Source organism: Drosophila subpulchrella, chromosome 3R, assembly GCF_014743375.2.
Source record: "Drosophila subpulchrella strain 33 F10 #4 breed RU33 chromosome 3R, RU_Dsub_v1.1 Primary Assembly, whole genome shotgun sequence".
NCBI classification, from domain to species: Eukaryota; Metazoa; Arthropoda; class Insecta; order Diptera; family Drosophilidae; genus Drosophila; species Drosophila subpulchrella.
This window is the reverse complement of record NC_050609.1, coordinates 18,889,178-18,908,443: the sequence shown is the minus strand read 5'-3', so window position 1 is coordinate 18,908,443 and position 19,266 is coordinate 18,889,178. Positions and strand designations below refer to the sequence as shown.

General features: G+C 42.4%; 1 protein-coding gene and 1 pseudogene across 2 annotated transcripts in view; one reads left to right on the top strand and one right to left on the bottom strand.

Moving 5' to 3' along the window:
- The window catches only part of LOC119563180 (pituitary homeobox homolog Ptx1), a 20,137-nt gene extending 13,941 nt beyond the window's left edge, over positions 1-6,196 (bottom strand). For both annotated transcript variants that reach the window (XM_037876451.1, XM_037876452.1), the window contains exons 1-2: positions 5,321-6,196; positions 1,688-2,469 (exon numbers count right to left, since the gene is read on the bottom strand). In XM_037876451.1, coding sequence (XP_037732379.1) covers positions 1,688-2,219 — 532 coding nt within the window. In that variant the 5' untranslated portion in view covers positions 2,220-2,469; positions 5,321-6,196. The remainder of the gene's footprint in view (positions 1-1,687; positions 2,470-5,320) is intronic.
- Positions 4,584-19,266, top strand: LOC119554365 (annotated as a pseudogene).

The window sequence follows — 19,266 nt, the reverse complement described above, 5'->3', positions numbered from 1 at the left end:
TGGAAATTTCAGAGGTGCTTTTGCGTCGGAGAGGAACTAAAGTTTGCTTGGAATTTAACTAGAACGTTTTTCATAAATTTCTATAAATTTCCGATCCATTTTTCTAATGCAAATAAAAATGGGTATTTAAATTAAGCTTAGTAATTGGAATAGTATTTAATTGATTTTAGTTATATGAAATGTATTATTCTTTACTGATTTTATTTATAATTTGATTATAAAATATCTTTGAGAGGCACCAATAATAACTAATTCTTTTAATTCTACACCCAACTGATCTTTCTTTCCTCCACCTAAAGATATACCTTAGCCTAACAGGTTCCCTGCCCATCTGGAGTGGCCTGACTTTCTCCCCAAATCTTCCCCAGAACCAATCGAGTTGTCATATCGGGCACTTGAAGCTGTGGCATTGCTCAATTGGCTGCCTCACATGTACCACTTCCAAGCCAGAATCCTCATCCTCCAAAGAGTCCAAATTCCCATAACAATTAGAGCAATCGGAACAACAAACACTTGACTACAATGCACATATCGAATTTCCGAAGGGAAAACTCCTAGGGGAAGTGGAAAGTGAGCAGGGTAGCGTGTTGCTTTCGGCACTACGCCAGAAGGGTGCTCAATTAGCCGTGACATGCGCACAAAATTGAAATTTGTTTAGTGATATCTCATCCCAAGTCCCTGCTCTGTTTTTTTTTTGGGTGTTCCCTTTGTAACGCTTTTGTAAAGATTATGCGCTAATGATTACACAATGATTATGAATATGCATGAGGGGAGTGGAAATGGCGGTTCGGAGCGACAAGTGGCCCAGGGAAAGGGAGTGAGCTTTTGGCACGGAGCGTGAATGATGGCCAAAACGAATCGCATATTGAAATGACAACAGCTGCGGCTGACAGAAGGAACAAAAAATGTATCTGTATAAACAGAAGCCCACAAAAGTGCCATGAATAGCAATGAGAATGCGGACACTTGTTGATGGCTCGAATCGAAGGGGATCTTTTCGGTTGGGCCCCACGAAAGTTGTCTTCTAGACTAGCCTGAGTTATGAGCCCACTAATTAGCTGTCAATGCGTGAGATGCCCCTCACAAGTTTCACTACAAATTGCCCACGAAATTGTCTCACTCTATGCTATTGAAGGGAAATCGTTTCTAAACTGGGCAGCATTTTCTTCAAGGGGGAACTGATCAAAAGAAAATTTTTGCTCTAAATAGTTCTCAGTCGTTTAGCGCATAACTTAAGAATTAGCTAGCTAGATATTAAATCAATCACATTGTATTTATTTAAGCTAATTTTATACAGGAAAAGATATTATATTATATTATTTTCATTTCCAAGGTATCTTTAAGATTTTTAATTTTTATTAGTAAAGTTCTGAAAATGGTTGTACTTCTAAGAACATTTTAATTACATTTATTTCTCAACAAACAAAATATTAAATATTCACTAAGTCAACTCTTCAGTTAAATTACTCCAAGAGAAACTATTTTACAATCCCTAGACTAACAGTATTCTATTGGTACCTATTTTTAAAGATATAAAATAAAAACGATCTAAAGTGTTCTTGCTCATATCTTCTTTCATATAAATCCCCCGCCTCTTTTTATAAAGAATTTCCCTGCTTTATCCATCATATTTTCCCCACTATTCTCTCTGAACTCCATCGATTCCCCTGCATTATTCGATACTTACTTCTGAGTTTCTCGAGTGGCTCGTGCTTGGGCGTGTGTGGCGGCACCACCGCGTGGTGCGGGTGCTGGGAGTAGCCACCGACCAGGTCCTGGCCTGCGGAGTGGTGCAGGTGGCTCAGGCTGCTGATGGGCATCAGGCTCGAGATGGCGGGTGAGATGCTGACCGACGAGCTGGAGTCGTGCAGGCTGTGGTGGCTGTGCAGGTGCTCCGTGCCGGAAGTGCTGCTGCCGCCCCCATTCACAGTGGAGCTTCCGGTGCTGCCGCTGCTCAGGGCCGTGCTGGTGGTGGTGGCGCTCTCCGCCGATCCTGCGGATCCTGCTCCATTGGCCGTCCCGGCACTCACCAGATCCTGCAGACACAGACCGGTGGATTCGGCGGACATGGCCTCCAAGCCATTGAGCGCTCCACTGACCACTCCCCCACCGCCGTTGGTCAATCCGCCCGGTCCCAAGGCCGTGGCCGAGCTGGTGACCACGCCCACTCCCAGACCGCCGCCCCCGCCGCAACCGCCCACGGCGGAGGAGCGGTCCATTCCGAGATACGTGGGGAAAATGGTGGAGAAGCTCTGCTGCTGGTGGTGGTGGTGGTGCAGCGCCGACTGCTGGTGTGCCGGGTGGGCGGGGTGCGCGGGGTGCAGCGGCGGCAGGTGGTGGTCCCTCCCCGTGAACTTCGTCGTGACGACGTCCTTGAAGTGCTGCAGGAAAGTCGTCGTCTTGAGGCCGGTATCTTCCAACTGCGGTGAGAGCAAATCCAAGATGCAGCCGTTGCCAGAGCCCGAAAAGCTGAGGGAGGAACGGGGAACTGCATTAGTACACTGAGAACATTTGGTGAAATTATTGAACAGGGTACAGAAAAGAGAGAGGGGGTATAAAAAGCGATTTACCCATCTTTGTAGTATTTACTAACTTGATTAATGTTATGCTAAGAATAGTAAGATCCATGAAACACATTGTAATGAAGTATATTTCAAGTATAAGTAACTGCAATGTATTCCATAGTTACGTATATCAGTGCATTATAACAACCATTCAATCAGACAAATGAATGACTACGCTACCTTGTGATGAAATACTATATAAATATAATTAAAAACAGATGTCATAATGTTTTTCTTAATTTTATAAGGTGGGATAAGCACAAATTCTTATAACCAGTAAGTCTGCCTCCAAATTAGATTCCCTGATAGTTGCAAGTTACTCATATCGAGTTCATTCCTACCCAGACTTAATTATCGTTGGCTACCTGGTAGGCAAATCAACTGGTGGAACTTTTTATCGCCTCAACGCGAAGGCAAACAACGAGCTTAACCCAAACACCAGCCGAATGGCAAGTTAACACCAAACACGTCAAGGGGTTAATACCACGGATGCTGGAGCCGCCGGCAAATGGAGTGGTGGTAAAATGGGATTGGGTTGCTGGGCGTCGTAAATTGTGGGGATAGTACTGGTGGATCGGGGGATTGGGGGGATCGGGGCCCGTGGGCTGACAACCACCTACACCGCTATCAGCTATCAGCAGACCGAAGAAGAGGGGCCCCCGAGTGATAACAGCCTTATCGATGTAAAATATTTACATTTCTGCGAGCATTTCTCCTCGCTATTATTGTTATTATTGCACGTAGGCTGGCCGATTTTGGCAAATCGAAATTAGGGAAAGGTAGATGGTCATAATGCCTTTCTGACAGCCCCACTAGAGCGATAAACTGTGTCATGGGCTGTGGGCCTCCAATAAATTCGTTAAAAATAAAAAACAGCCCACTGACAGTAGCACGAAAATAGCCATAAACGATCGTAAATCAATTAGCGAAAAGGGAGGGAACCCTCTCCAGGTTACTAGGCCCCTCGCCCGATATCGGGGGAATACGTTATATATACGTACCGCTGTATATACGGACCGCTATCTGAGCAAACGAAACGAAACGTTGCAATAAATGGTTATCTAATCTCAATCACAACAAACTACGGGCATTCAAAGGCATTCTCATTCGAAACGAGAACGAATTTCATAAATCTAGCGGCAGCATAAATTCGCAGTTGAAGTGAATTTAATTAAATTTAATTGGAATGCTTTGGCTTGAGTTGTCACTTTCGATTTCGAGCGATAATGCCGCTTGATCTCCACTTGATCCCCAGTGGATTAGTGCGGCTGTAATATTAAATCCATTTGCGGTTGTTCAACAATAATAATAGCAGCCTTTCGTGATAAACATAATTTCACTTGAAGCCAATTTATGGGCCACACGATTTGATGGGTCGCCTGCTGGCCGTTGAAATGAAAAGTTTCTGCATTTATTGCCGTGATGAGTATTTATAACACTGTTATTTGCTCCGCCTTTGCCGCAGTTGTCTCAATTTCTGGCTAAATTATCTGCCGCAGCGTCTAATAAATAATTCGGTTGCCAGTTTGCCAGTTCAAAGTGCCAGCCATTGTTCCATTCCACCTTCGCCAGAAGAATATTCTCCGCTCTATTTCGTGTGTTTTTCTGCCTTTCTGCCTCGTCATTTTATTTCAAAAGTGAGAATTTATTTACATAATGATTCCCTAAGACAAAGAATGCCAGAATTATTTTATGCCACTTTATGGCCGCGAAGATCTCGTGGGTTTACGACTTCTTCTGTGCCTCGTCGCGAAGGTGGCAAGATTCCGATGTTTTGCCAAGGCTTTCCACATGTTTTCATTTCTATTTAATTTTATTATTTTATTCAAATTCGAGTTTAGCGGCTGGCCAGAGATCCGAACGCGAGCATTGTGTACTTAGGTTTTTTCCATGCCTTGTTTGCTAATTGTTTAGGTGACGTCAATGAGCCGAGGCGGCGCTACTTGGCCGGGCTCTCCTCCAAATTTTTTGGCAGTACTATAGAGCACAGGCCCAGAAGCCCAGAGGCCCCCTTACGAGATGGCCGAGATCGAGATCCCGCCTTTATGGCCGCAATCCGGGTCTCACTTCGCCGTGATTTATGCGCGGCGTGAGAGTCCGCCGTAAACTTAATTCGTTGTCCAACAATCGCTTTATTGGCGGGCTCTCCGGGTTCTCAATGGGAACCCGAACCCGGCTGATCTTCCCTGGAAAGCTAGAGTGTTTCCCTTAGCATCAGCCGAATTGACATTGTCATTATGAAGTGCTTAAGTTCCTAGGAAGGTGTTTACCTGGCAACTTCTGTTTGCGGTGACCTAACACATAACGATTAGTCTTAATTGGGGCAGCTTTACTTTCGTTTTTAAGAGTCAGGACAATCTAACTTTATGTCATTATTTTAATTTAAAGTTTTAGAAAATGTTTTGTAATTCTAAAGGATTCTTCATATAGAACTAAGTTCTTTAAATTCCTTGCAATTTTTATAATATATCAAACAATGTTTTTCTGAGAAAATCCCATTTTATTTATGTATTCTTTCAAAAGCAATTTATTATATTCCTTGTTTAAGAATGCATAGCATAAACTATAAAGCTTTACTATTTTTGGTTTCAAATTTTTTATAAGTCAGACATATTTGCTTTGTTTTATGACATTCTGCCCTGAATTAAGAGGATATATTTTATAATAGCTTGCTTAAGTTAAAAATGCTACTGTTCACTTCTCTTTTGTCTAAATTTTTTTTAGGTTCCGATTAAGTTCATGGAATCAAAACTCACCTCTGAATGATGGGACAGTAATTCAAATTAATCCACTAGGTGGTGGGAACGAACTTCCGTCGGTTCCGCTGGTTCCGTCGATACGGAATGGGAATCTCAAAGGCGAACTTTGATGGCTCTTCTGCCGGGGCAAATGTCGTGGGCCCGTCAATAAATCAGATTGCCAGCATTTCAATCGGCCGGAGATCTGGGAAAATCTCCGAAAATCTTTCGGATATAGCGCGTGGACAGCGAGGGCTATAAATCTCGGGGATCTCGGTAGGTTTATGCTATTGTCGTTGCAACAGATTGCTAATCAAATGCGAAGCGGCATTTAATGGAGCCCCTCTAGCCGTTAAAACAGTTTTCGCACACGCGTTGTTGACGTCGGCAGATCAAATAATAAAAATCACAGTGATTATGTTAGTGATTAATTTTAAGTAACTCGGGGATATGTTTTTAATCTCGCTGCCGTTTCCACAAAAACACACACACGCGCACACAGTCTCACTCGCGAAGCACTTTCTGTGATATGATTTTGATTCAATTCGATTCGATGCGATACGATGTGATTTGATTGGCAAATCCAGGCGGATTTAAGTGTTTTAATAATTTAATCCGCGACGTAATTAGGCTAAGTATCTATAGCACTCGAATCTCTGGTATTTGTAGCCCTAGACCTGGTATTATATCTATGTATCTGGTATCACAACGGAGGCAACGCGTCTGCATCCGTAACAGGACGTAGCTGGATTGAAAACGAATTCGGAAAAGTATCTGTTGGATGCGTGTTCCACGGGTATATCGCTATATAGCGAGTGTATCTGGGTGGTTGGGGTGCACAGACGTGTACGGGGTGGATGGGCCAGTGCTAACGGTAAACGTGGTGCTGGCGACGAGAACTCGCGGCTACTGAACGCAATACCCCGGAATTTCGAGCGCAAGAGCCCCGTACGCCCGGGCGCTATCTTATCTCTCTTTTTTTCCCCGTGCACCCAGCGAGAGGGTGTGAGGGAGATGGTCTGCTGTCCGGCGAGTAGCGAGTGCTGGCCTGGGTCCCCCGAGTGCGAGGGAGAGGTGAGATGGCCACGAGCACCGGGAGGACACACCCCCAAAGTCGCTGCTCTCGCTCTCTCTCACTCACACCCCCGTGTTTGCACTGCGCCATTGCTGTGCTCTCCCTCTCTCGCCCACTCTCCCTCTCTCGCTCTGCGGATGTACATTATTATTTGGCTGCTCTCGAGGGTTTGATTTGTACTTTCGGGGTTTCGGGGCTTCGGGGCTCTGAGTCCTTTGCGAGAACCCCCTTTGAAGAACCCCCTCTGAAGACTGCCCCCTCCCCTGCGCCCCTGGACAATTGCTACGTGCTGTGCTCATAATAATAAGGCTACTTTTGCCCACTTTTGAGGGCTGGCTGTCTTTTTACTGGGTGTCAAGGGCGTTTTGTTATCCCATTATTCTGCGTTAGCCCGCCATTGTTGTTCCTGTTTAACCCCCTGAACCCCGATTCCCGAACCCCGAACCCCCCTCGCAAATAAATAAATAACTGCTCCTTTTGACGTATCCTTGCGTTTGTATTCGTATCTCCTCCCCCGGAACTTCCCCCTTTTTGATTTGTTCGCTCGGCAGGAAATACGGAATACAGCCACAGATACAGAGGCACATTCAAAGGAAACCGAGACAGAAACAACAGAAGGCAGGCAGAATTTATTAAAATTCACAACAGCTTTTGTGCAGTTCATAATTTTCGTTTTTATTTCGCATTTGCCCGCCTTTCCCGGCAGTTTTATCTTCTGCCTTGAGTGGTGGAATGGGTTCAGATGGGAAAAAGGGGGAAAGTTGGGGGAAAGGGTCTGCGGAGACAAGCCAACGGATGTAAATGATGCTAGCTTTATGCCTTATATTCCATAACTGATACGCCAGTCAACTAATCAGAGATAATTTCCAATGGTCATGTAAGTCATAACTCAGAGGAATCCAAGGAAGTTAACTATATTATATGGCAAGGAAACAAAAAATAAACAGTTCTTTGAGAGATATCGTAGGGGAAATTGGAATAACCCTTTCTAAAAATAATAAGTAGTTCATTTTTGATGTTATGATATTATGCTGATTGAAAAACTGAAAGTGTTTGAGGAAATTCTTATTAGAATAAGTATAGAACTGTTTAAAAGAAGTCGAGAACCATTCATAAGAATTAATTATCTAAAACCTCGATCTATGTAGAAGTGGTTTTTTGGTAACCTATAGCACCATATTATCAATGCATTCCGTATCCCCTCAGAACGTGCGACTGGCATAACCCAGATTGCAGATAGACTTCAACTAATAATCGCCTTGAGCGGAGGCCCTCGAAATACTAAAGCCACTCGAGTTGCTCAGACCTTCTCGAGTTGCTGCGGCACTGGCCGCCTTTGAACTCACCGTCAAACACTCGCTGAGTTACATAAATGTGGAAACAATGTTAGAAGGGCGGTTCGGCACCTGTCACTCCAGCGAACCACCCACTCAAAAGGGAGTATTTCACCTGAGTGACGACGATACAGTCCAATATCGCGATTAAAGGGTTCTCCACCTGTGGTGCAAGGTCCGACTTTCACTGTTCAAAGGGTTTGGCCAGCCCCCTAGGAATTTTGGGTTTATGACGCCGTAATTACACGTTGTCCCTTTGGCAAAATCCCCGACTTTTACATTGATGACATGCTGGCTATTTCTGGCCCAGCAGAGCTGTGGGAATTTGCCAGGTCGCATTTCAATTACAAGGGCACCGAAATTAGACTTTCGACTTTCCGATATCAAAATAGAAATGGGAGGGAGTGTTTTCGCGGTATCTACTGTTATCTAGCGAAATCGAAAGAAAATGGCGTTCTGTTTTTATCATCCAAATGGGAACTACGTGCCGGGGAGTGTGTCTGCCATTTGGGGGGATCTCTTAAGTGGCCGGGGGGAAAAACTCATCATCCTTTGATGCTGGCAACAGGAAAACTTAATGCCGAACATTCGAGCAGTCGCACGCACCTCAAGAAATTGAAATGCCAAGGCGCGCGAAAGTGTCAGAGATCCGGAGAAATGGGGATTCCCCCCTTTCACATTTACATCCACACACATTCGCGTCGTCACATTTTCCCCCGTTTTCCATCCGCTTTCCCCCTCCTACCCCATCCTCTTTTTTTAAGCAACTACCGAAAAGTTCACAGGCAGCGCAGTTGAAAAGTTCAGAGCATTTCGGAGCCATTGCTCAGTCGCCAAACTAATCCGGCCTAATCCCGAAACATGACGAAATGAAATACGATGGTGCGTAGGGAGATGCGACAACAACAAAAGCAACAAAGACGCGAGGTCGCCTTCCCATTTCCACAGCCACATCCCCGTTTTCCCGCTTTCCCCATTTCCACTGCCCATTTCCCAGCTCACGAAATCCCCAGCCGACTGAACTAATTTTGTATGCCTTATGATGATGGTGGAAAACCACGCGGGTAGCAAGCGGATTCTCTGGCAACTCTTTCGCAAAATGGCGGCATTGATTTCCCTTTCCTGTTTGCCCCCAAGACACCCCCTTGCCCCCGCCCCTGCTCCCCGTTGTCCTTGAGGACGAAGTCAATTTTCAGGATTTGCGGCCAGTCTTACATTCCTTAGCGAAAAATCTCTCCGTTTCTCTATGGAAAGCACTTCCCTTCAAGCAGTCAATAAACTATACAAACACACGTGCACCGAGAGAAAAATGGGGATGTAAATTTGAAAATAACATGGGTTGATTTACTAAGAAACTGGTCTTAGTCCTAGAACCTACAAACTTTTGAATAAATAACCCCTTCTGTTGTAAAGTTAAAATACATTGTATTTATATTTTGTGGGGCCATTATTATATCAAATTAAATTCGCTCAAAATTTATGTTGCTTATAGGATTATTATTTTACCTTTATTTCCCAAAGTCCTTTGATATTTTATTCTCTCAAGGATCATAGATACAAGATCAATAAATATTAACGTATATTAAACAAAATTATATGTGTAGATTAAAATATAAGAATTGCTATAAAAATATAAGATAACTTTACAAGATCAAATGTTTTTTATCTATGAACAGTAGAATTCTTCGAGTATTTTTTTGTTTCGCTCACAAGGATTTTCCCATCCTCAAAAATGTGCGTTAGTGTGTGGGTCTTGTGTATTAGTTTGCGTGGCATGTCCCTGTTGACATTGCCATTGGAAATGCGAAAGATACGCGGCATACTCGCATCGTCGAGAAGTTTCAGCCACCTACATCTCAATCAAACCGCCAAAATAAATTACGATGCTAATTAATAAAGGCCAGGACGCCATACACAAGCCACCCCCTCCACCCCCTTCTGGCACACCCATGGCCACGTAGACAGCGCCACTCTGGCCGCATATCGATTTAAATTAATTTCTGTTAGAGGATGCTCAAGCGAAAATCCTCCATTACCGTAAAGTACTTGTAACCAAGTCGCAGGCACACGTCGGAAAACAAGGAAACGCAGGCTTCCTAGCTGGGAAAAAAAGGAGGGAAATGGGAAAAACTCGGTGGGAGGGGAGGGAAAAACAAATTAAGCGACACCAAAGGAGCCGCATAATTTCGGAACCTGCAGAAAAATATGATGACATCTGTTCGGAACTCCTCCTGGGCACACAAGTTACATCGATTGCTGGCCGATTTATGCACGGCACGTGGAAAAAGGAGCGGAAAACGTAGCGAAAGGAAAGCCAGGAGTGGAAAACAGGAGCGGAAAACTCACGCACATTTCGCTCCGGCTCCGGGTGTTTTCACATTTCCACATTTCCCTCCCCGCGCGCTTATCTCCAGCCACTCGCTGGAAACTCGCTGATTATTCACTATCTTTCGATTGGCTTATTTCCGTTGGTACTCGCTGCTCACTGGCCACGCCCCCCGATGGCGTGTTATAGTCAAAAGGGGCGTCGCCCCTATATCTACTATATGTTACATGCGCACACGGGTCGGCTACGCAATTTCCCCAGGAGCAGCAGAAAAGAGAGCGAAAGGACTTCCCCGCTCGACTGTTGCACTTCCTTGGGTTTTTGGGACCAAGTTTTGGGACTACGTCCAGAAAGTCAGCTGTTCGGGATGGTAATTATATCTGGGAGATACAGGGGCTAGGAGAAGACGCCGAGGGGAGAAGTTCTGGACCGCGAGAGATGGAAATGGGAATCGGGAGATAATAAGCTAGACATAATCAATTAAGGGTTCAGATATCCCCGCTTGGACAGACATCAATCGGCTGATGGCAATAAATGTAATGGGAAATGGGGTTGTCATTTCCGGCACAACGGATCAATAGATGGGTGGATGTGAAGTATATCTAAGCTGAATCGAGGTTAAAGAAAATAGTCTTTGGAATTTTTATTAGTTGAGACTTACTCGTTAATATGTTCTTCGAAATTAAATTATATATTATGATTTATGTAACCTTAAACATGATATTTTTACCTTCTGTTTATTCTGACTGTTGGGAATCAACTAACCCAGTTTCCCTAGCTTTAGTTGGCTTGTTTTACCCATTTCGCATTGCTCAACCTTTTGGCGGAACGACTTCAAAGGCATCTGGGATCCTCAAAAATAGACTACTACCCAGCCGAAACTCCACATCATATATGGTAGAACCTGGGATGGGTGGTTGTGGGTGGCAATAGCAGAGGCACCACCAACGGTTCTTTCAACTATTACCGCCGTACCGCTTCAAAAAGGGCCGACGACCAATGATCTCTTGCCGCCGCATCGAAGTTATCGCCGCCCTATTAGCCATTTTATCGATCCCCACCTAATGACGCAGTATCCGTCCGCACATAATTAGTTAATAAATCAAGGCGGCCAGCAAAAGCAACAGTTGCCACATCATCATCGGCCAAAGAAGACTTCTTATCACCTGGTTTTTTGGGGGGAGCGGGATTTCGGGGGGCCAAGGTAATCCATCAACTTTTTGGGGAAACGAGCGAAAAAAATAAAACACGAAACGAACGAGCGAGAAAAACTAACAAAGCAAATGCAGAAGGCACATCACAGACACCGCCGCCCATGTCGAAAAGTTTGATTTTTGGCTTTTTATGCGCACGGATTAAAATGGGGATTACAATATCAAAATGTTTGCTTATGATTTATAGCACCCGAAAGACAGCAGCCGCACTCGAAGTGGGAGGGGCGGTGGGTGGTGGGTGCCGTAGGTGGGTGGCAGTGGGAGTGGCTGACAGCGGGAGTGAGAGTGGGAGTGCCAGTCGGCTGACTATACCCACATATATTTATTCACTTCGATGTGACCATCGCCTGGTCTTAGTCTACACTGAGAAATTAACAATAGCGATCTGATAAGACCAATGGAGCTTGGAATTTATGATGGTCCTTTGGGGTATTTAAATGTTTTAAATTTAAAGATTAATCAATAAATATTTTAGGGTAGAAATATCCAAATTGTCCCGCTTTATACCCTTTATTTTAATATAACAAATTTTTTCGATGACATCTTTAAATTATTTTAACCATTTTTACACGTTTTACACGTTAGAAATATTTTTTAAAACTAAAAGTAAGTTATAACACATATAATTTTAGGAACGGTAGTATCTACGCCTTATATTTTAATAGGATATAACAAAAGCCCCCAAAATTTGTGAGGGTATATATTTTATATTTTATTATTATAATATGACTATTTCATAAATTATACGAATATACAAAAATGGAATAAATAACATAGTTAAAGAAAAGTGATATATTCCGTGAAAATTTGTTGGTAACAAAGAATTTCCTTATTGAACTTTATTTATTTTCTTAAAATTCTTCCTTATAAGACCTTAAAATATTTTTCCGAGTGCACTTTCCCCACCCCGTCGATTCATTTCCTTGGCCCATACATGTGGACGACTCATTGCCCCGCTGCGTGGGGAACGTGAAAATTATTGGACTGCCTTAGTCCGGTGGTTCAACTGCGTAAGCAGGCGGATCAAAACGGCGGCTTCCCCGACGACGAAGTTCCGACGTTGATGTAGCGGAGCGGTAAGAATGTGTGATTACAGATTTATCCATCACACTCGGAAGGTATTTACCATATTGCATATTCCATATTCCATATTTTGGACGGGCAGGTGCCGGACCCCTTCGGTATTCCCACGGCGGTACTGGGTCCCGAGTTCTTATGGGTGTGTGCTCGAGGATTAAGAGATGATGTCTTGGGCTAACTACTGCATTTGTCGGGGTTTTTGGGGGAGGAAGTGGACTTGGTATCCCACGAGTTCGAACCCACCTCAATGTGTGTCTACTGCTAATCAGCTGTTGCTTCGGATTCGGGGTTATCTTGTTTACATAACTCGAGGTGATAATCCCTACTGAAAATAGATTTGGAGAAGTTCTCAGGGCGCCAATGACCTTCAGACCTTGACCCAAAAGGGGTGTGAAATATGTAAATTTACAATGGTGTTTTTCTTTCGAATAAAAAATTCTTACTCACATCTTGAGGGTTTTTAACTTACAGAGGTTTATTCAGTTTATTTAATTTCGACCTAATAATGTTAAATTATGTTTTTCATTCCATTGCTTCTATTTGAATTGATGACTAAAATATTGTGGGCGAACAATTTCTAATTTTATTACCGAATTTCTCATTGGGCGAGAACTGAAGCAAAAGCCAATACAATTTTGCAATTTTTGAGGGACAATAAATAAGGGAAATGTTTGGGCCTCCTTTCAGATAAGATCCCCATTCAGAAACTGATTTACAAGAGACTTGCCGCGAAGCCTCGAATGCAAATAAGCTTCTTTCGAGATTTCTAAGAGGAAAGAGTGGAGGATTCCGCGAGACTTTGACATTTGAATACGCCTGAGCGCCTTGTTATTTTTATATTTTCAAATTAAAAAAGCAAAGGCGCGCGGTGCTCCGTGTATTTTTTTGCGCCAAACGCAGAGGGGTGACTAAGTTGTACTGGTACTCTGGTGCGAGGGGTTTGTCATCGTTTTGTCGGTTGACTGGTGCGCGTGAGAAATCCTTGACACGCGCGAACGCTTTCAAAATGCAAAAATAAATAATTTCAATTTAAATTCCTTGTTATTTTATTTCTGTTTTCTTTTTTAGAGCTTTGTTTTTCTTCGACGGGTGGGAGGTGCAATTGTAGATGGAAGCGAAACATAAGTTTTCCCTTTGTTTTCGTTTTGATTTCATTCGGAAATTAAGGGTGCGACATCAGCTTTCTATCCACCCTGTCATAATTTTCTGGTGGTGAAATTAATTAGATTTTGCTTGGGTGCAGGTGCAGGCACTAGGTAATTGTATGGATGGAAATATTATAATTAAAGGTTTAGACATACTTCTGGGGCTCAGACGAGTATTTGAATGTTTAGTAGGTTTTTAATGATAAAGTACATTTTATAAAGTTTTAGTTCGATTCGAAATTTATTTAAGCAAGTGTACCTTTTTGAAGAAAAGTGAAACACCTTTTAAATAGAAGACCATCACAAATCCAGAAGCCTTTACCCGTCTCTAATTTCGCCATCAAGTGCTTAACTTTTACGGCCCACAGTAAGCACACTACCCAACTATATGGCTACCGTACGAATATTCCTGAAATGTGCACTGTTTATTGTTAATTGTTAATAGTTTATTGTTCATTGGGCCGTGAGTGGTCTGCTGTATCGCCTTTGGCCTCCGGTTTATTTTCCCCAAACAGCTCCATCGAAAGTGGTTGGCTATCAGTTACTGTGGCTGCGGCTAAGCCAGCTTGTCAATTTTGTATAAAATTTATTATTTTATTTGCGTCAGGTTCGCCTTTTTGTGTTGCCACTTTCCAGACGCTCTGTTTCGGGTCGCGGTGAAATTATTTACATTTTGCTGATTGCGACTGTTTTTGCATTGCCACTCGGCCGGGAGGTTTGCCAGTCATAAAGCGAACTGTTTGCCCTCGCCTCGTACTCGAAATCGTCGCAGTATATGTATCTATATATAGTGGGCCCTGGAGAGTGCCATAAAACTTGCAATGCAATTGCACAGCCACACATGTTTGCTCAATTTACGATCGCATTGCTGACGGAGCTGGCAATCGACCATCGACAACCAGCAACTGTTGCATGTGGCACTTGGGCTCCAAACTGGCCAGGGTCGTTGCTTTCGCCAAAGATCGAACATAATCTCGCCTGGCCGGAGAACTAATCAAAACTGGCAGCTGATTGTCGGCTGACTCAGAGTCATATGATGATGTCGCAGGGCGATGACAGCCAGCGGACACTTTATTGACAGCAAAAAAAAATATATAGAGCAAAAAACTAGCAGAAATTATATGAATAGATGGGAAGGGGGAATATTGGGGGCCACACACCCGGGGAACCCAACTTGGCAACGCTGCGTATGAGTAATGCAGAGGCAACGATCCACAAATGGCTGGCAAAAACTCAACGACGACGGCAAATGAAGCAACAAAATTCAGCAGCAGCAGCCGCAGATTAAGAACCTTTTAAGGGGATTAATGATTTTAATTTTTTCCGTGCATTCTGTTTGCCTTGTTTCCGTTTTTCTGGCAAAGTTCTTCCTCGGGGTGTATTCACTTGGCGATTGACTCTGAATCGGGGGGTAATAGTTTAACTGGAAAAAAAGACGAATACATTAATAGAAATAGAGGGAAAGAAAGGTTATACAATGTATGGATAGGTATGGCATCTGAAACCTACAAAATGCCTTTGTTTGCTAAATATGATTATACAAAGTATATTTCTTTTATACATAAAAATAGTGTATTAAAATTTTTGACTTATTTTAACTTAAAAATCCCTTACAAAACAAATTATAAAATCCCATTAAAATAATTGAGTTATTAAATATATCTAATCGATTTTAAAACTTAATTTAATTTAAGCAAGTTCGAAATATGATCGAAAGTAATATATACTTGTTCATAATTTGATACTGTTCTTAAGAAGATATATAAAAATATTACTGATCCCAGTAGAGTGTTACCGCCTTCGACCTGCAGTCTTCTATAATTTCGGTTATTTTTTCTGGCACTCTGTGGACTGCTCCTGGTTCACGTTGCTGGGACATTTGTTTGCTTTGCCATTGCCATTGGCCTGGCTAAATGCCAGGCAAGGACATGCATGGCCAGCTCGCTTTTGGATGGCAACACGGCCACTTCCGCTTCCGCTCCCCGAGAAGCCCCGGCCTCTTCCGGTTTGTTTGTTGCGCGCATTAAGCTAATTATGGCCAAATAAAGTGAGACGAAACGAAGCGCGCGCTCTGAGCAAACAGGAGACCATATCCGCCTCCGTATCCTCTATCCTGGAACCCGAATCCTTGGTTGTCCTCGTATGCATGCCGGCACTTAACTTTCACTGGCCTCCTCTCTTTGCGGCCGGGTTTTTTGATTGTTTTTCAATTTTCTGCATTGTTAAACTTTTGCTTCCCATGTTGCGCCTTGTTTAATTTGCCGCCTGTGGCACGTGACAGCGGCGTTGGCAAGTGCACCACCCCAGCACCCCACCACCCGCCACGTGTCCTTGCTGGAAAATCACGAGCCAGAATTTCCAAATTTCAGCAGCAGCAGCAGCTGTTTAATGGCTGCCTGCCGTTGGCAAATATTTTGCTTGTGCTACAACCAAATCAATTTTGTATGCTCGGCCAAATGGAATACGAATACGAGCTTGCCAGTGTCCTTGCACCACCGCCACCCACTAGCCCATCCCCTCGTATCCCATCCCACAGCCACCCAAAACTGGTGGTCACGTGTCGTTGCAGTCGCGCCTCTTTCGCTTTGTCTGCTAATCTATCAAAGGCGCTGGCAGGAAACCAAATTGAGTTTGTTTGGATATCATTTCCACAGGCGAGGACACGAACTCGCAGGAGGAACAGGATCCGTACAAGGATGCTACCTGCCACAGAAGCGGATAGAGTCTTCTGCCACTTGTGGTCCGCTGCGAAACTTTTCCTTTGCCTGCACTGGGAGAAATAAAAGAGTAGGTCATTAAATAGGAAATTCGTTTGAAGAAAAAACACTTACCTCTTAGGTTATGAGAATAATTATGGCCTTATAACAATTGCATAAATGTCGATTATATATTTTAAAGAGTCTTAGAAACCTTTATCACTCGTTTGTTTTGATCTAATAACTATTTATACACAGAGAAAATTCTGACGTTCTCATCTGTTTTGAAAATGTTTTTAAAAATATAACGACATTTTTGAAGTTAAATATATTTTTATTTGGATTAACAAATAAACTATTAGTCCAGTCAGTAGTGTATACCTATCAAAAACTTTGTAGGTAAACTATATTTAACTATTCTCTTCTCACCACTTCGTTCTAATATTGAGAACATTGATACCAAAATATACTAACACGGTTTTTAAGAACGAATGTTCTCAATTCAAGAACAATGTACTTGATTAATTCTCTCTGTGTACTATAATTTAGTTCTTCATAAATTACTTTGCTAATACTTAAACTAAATATTACAAAATATTTCCTTACCTTACTTACATTTTTTCCAGTGCATCTGCCTTGCTCTTTTCCCACAATTTCCCGGCGCGTTGACGTCAATCAAATTAGACCCAACCCGGGGCATCGTGGGCCGTCCAAAGTTCACACATCAAATTATGTCGGGGTGGGTTCGACGTGGACCTCTCCCTTCTGGCGACAGGATAACGTCGTTGCTAACTTGCGATTTGCGTTTGTAAATGTTTTCCTAATCAGATTTGTGTGCTATCCACGAGGGAGTGCAATTTGTTTTGATGTCGCAGGCGCAATCCGGTTAAGTGACATTCGGGCAGGAGTCGGGGAATACATAATTACCCGGGGGCCTGGGATGGCATATGCTGAACGGAGATTGCCCGGAAAGTTCGCGGGAAAAGTTCCCGGCCCAACTTCCGTTCACATGACACACATAACTCACTCGGTCACTGGCCAATTGTGATCGATTGGTTTTAAAGTCCGGCCGTAAACTAAAACAAACAATAATCGCTGGCATTGTAAATGCATAAACCGTATATATAAAATGCGGTTGCAGTGGCAATCGATTTATTGCCCCTACCCGTAAGTGGGTGAGTTTTTCCGCCAGACGCTGATAGGGATCGTCATGATTTCAGGGCCACTTCTCCGCTCTCTATTCTCCGCCCAGCGGTGATCACTGGCCACAGTTTTCTAGCTCGGGAATTACTTTTTAAGCCCTTTTGCGTTCCGTGGATTTTTATTGCATTTGCGAAGATTTTGCCATTCTAATTGATTGTTTGCCTTTGCCCATTCCGGCGGAGAAGTAGTCATTGGTCGCTTATCACCGCCGGTTATCGATCTAGCTATCTATCTATCTATCTGCCTATCTACCTATCTATCTGGCCAGCTATCTTTCCCCGCTCCGATTCCCAGTCGAGTTATCTAACGCGTACCCGGGAAATATGCGCATAATATCCATTTAGATATATATAACCAATGGCCGACCACCGCACCACCCATTTGTTTGTCCGTCGCATTTATTTGTGCATTACAAACTGTGAGCACACTTAAGTTGCCCCTAAGCTCTGGCGCCGCTCCATTTTGCAAAAAAAGCAGATATAAGAAAAAAGAAATTATGGAAAAGGGCACCAGCACTCACATAAATGTTCATAAATAGTTGCGGGAAAAGAGCACAGACAAATGGCGCCTTTTGTTGATATCCACTGAAAAATTATTTTAAAATCTGGAAACACAAACAGTTTAAGTAAAACTTCCAACATTTATATGGCTTTATAATATGGCATTTTAGAGTAAATTTAAGTCTTATCGAAAGCAAACTTAAAAAATTATTTAAATAGTTAGTAAAACTAAGTAAGTCGCTTTATTTTAACATGGGTTACTTTTTAGATACGTATTATAATAAGGCATTGAAAAGTAAATTTAAGTCGAATTAAATGTTGATGATAAATTAATCCGTATATTTCAAAAGCTGCACACAAGTACTTTGTAGTATTTTCATCATATTGCCTTTGTTTACTTACAATTTAAAGTAATTGGGGGCTGACAAAAATATTTGTAATTGCTCAATTTAATATTATCTGAATCACTGCTATATTTGAGTTCTGTTTAATTGCTTTAAAATAACTTACCGCAACTCAATTAAACTCTTTAGTTAGCTTGATCTCTGGTTGAACATCCGTTTTCAAAAAGATCAGATCGATCATCAAAATTACTGAAGAGTGAAACAAATATAGTAAGTCATAAAAGCAAAAATATGTCTTGTTTCACTATTAAGTAAAACATACATCGAATAGGTGGGGCCATTCTTCATTACAAATATGCCTTCTAAATATATTTTCCTAAGCATATTGATTTTCTTCTCAGTTGGAAAGGTGAGTTCACTTTCAATACCAAATACAAAAATTAAACTAGCTACCGTTATAGATAACTGCTAGGGTCAAGTTCACTAATATAAAGTGCACATCTCTGGATACGAATTTTGACGACTTTGAGTATTGCCGACTGAAGTCCGTGAACCGCACTTTCAAATATATATCGCTTAAAGTGAATCTGTATAAAATTCCCATTACCAAAGTCAAGGTTCGATTGCAAATTATTATGTTTAAAACATTAAATGACATATCGTTTTAGGTTAAATTTGCATTGCTCAAGCAAGTCAGTGGACAGAGATCGTTTCTTTATAATATCACGGCGGATGCCTGTAAAATTCTAAAGTATCCAAAGTCAAACCCAGTTTTTGGTTTTTTCTACAATCTTTTTCGGGATCATTCCAACATAAATCATACATGCCCATTAAGTGTATGTGAAACAACAATGTAATAGGGTCTTTACTAACATAATATTTTCATTACAGCACGACCTTATTGTGGATAAGTTTCCCACCGAGTTTATGAATACGCCAATTATAAATGTTTTGCCTTTTCCCCTCGGCGATTACCAATTTCATTCCACCTGGATAGCAGATGATATAAGTCGGGCGGAAGTTCGGGTCTACGGCACACTTTTCTAA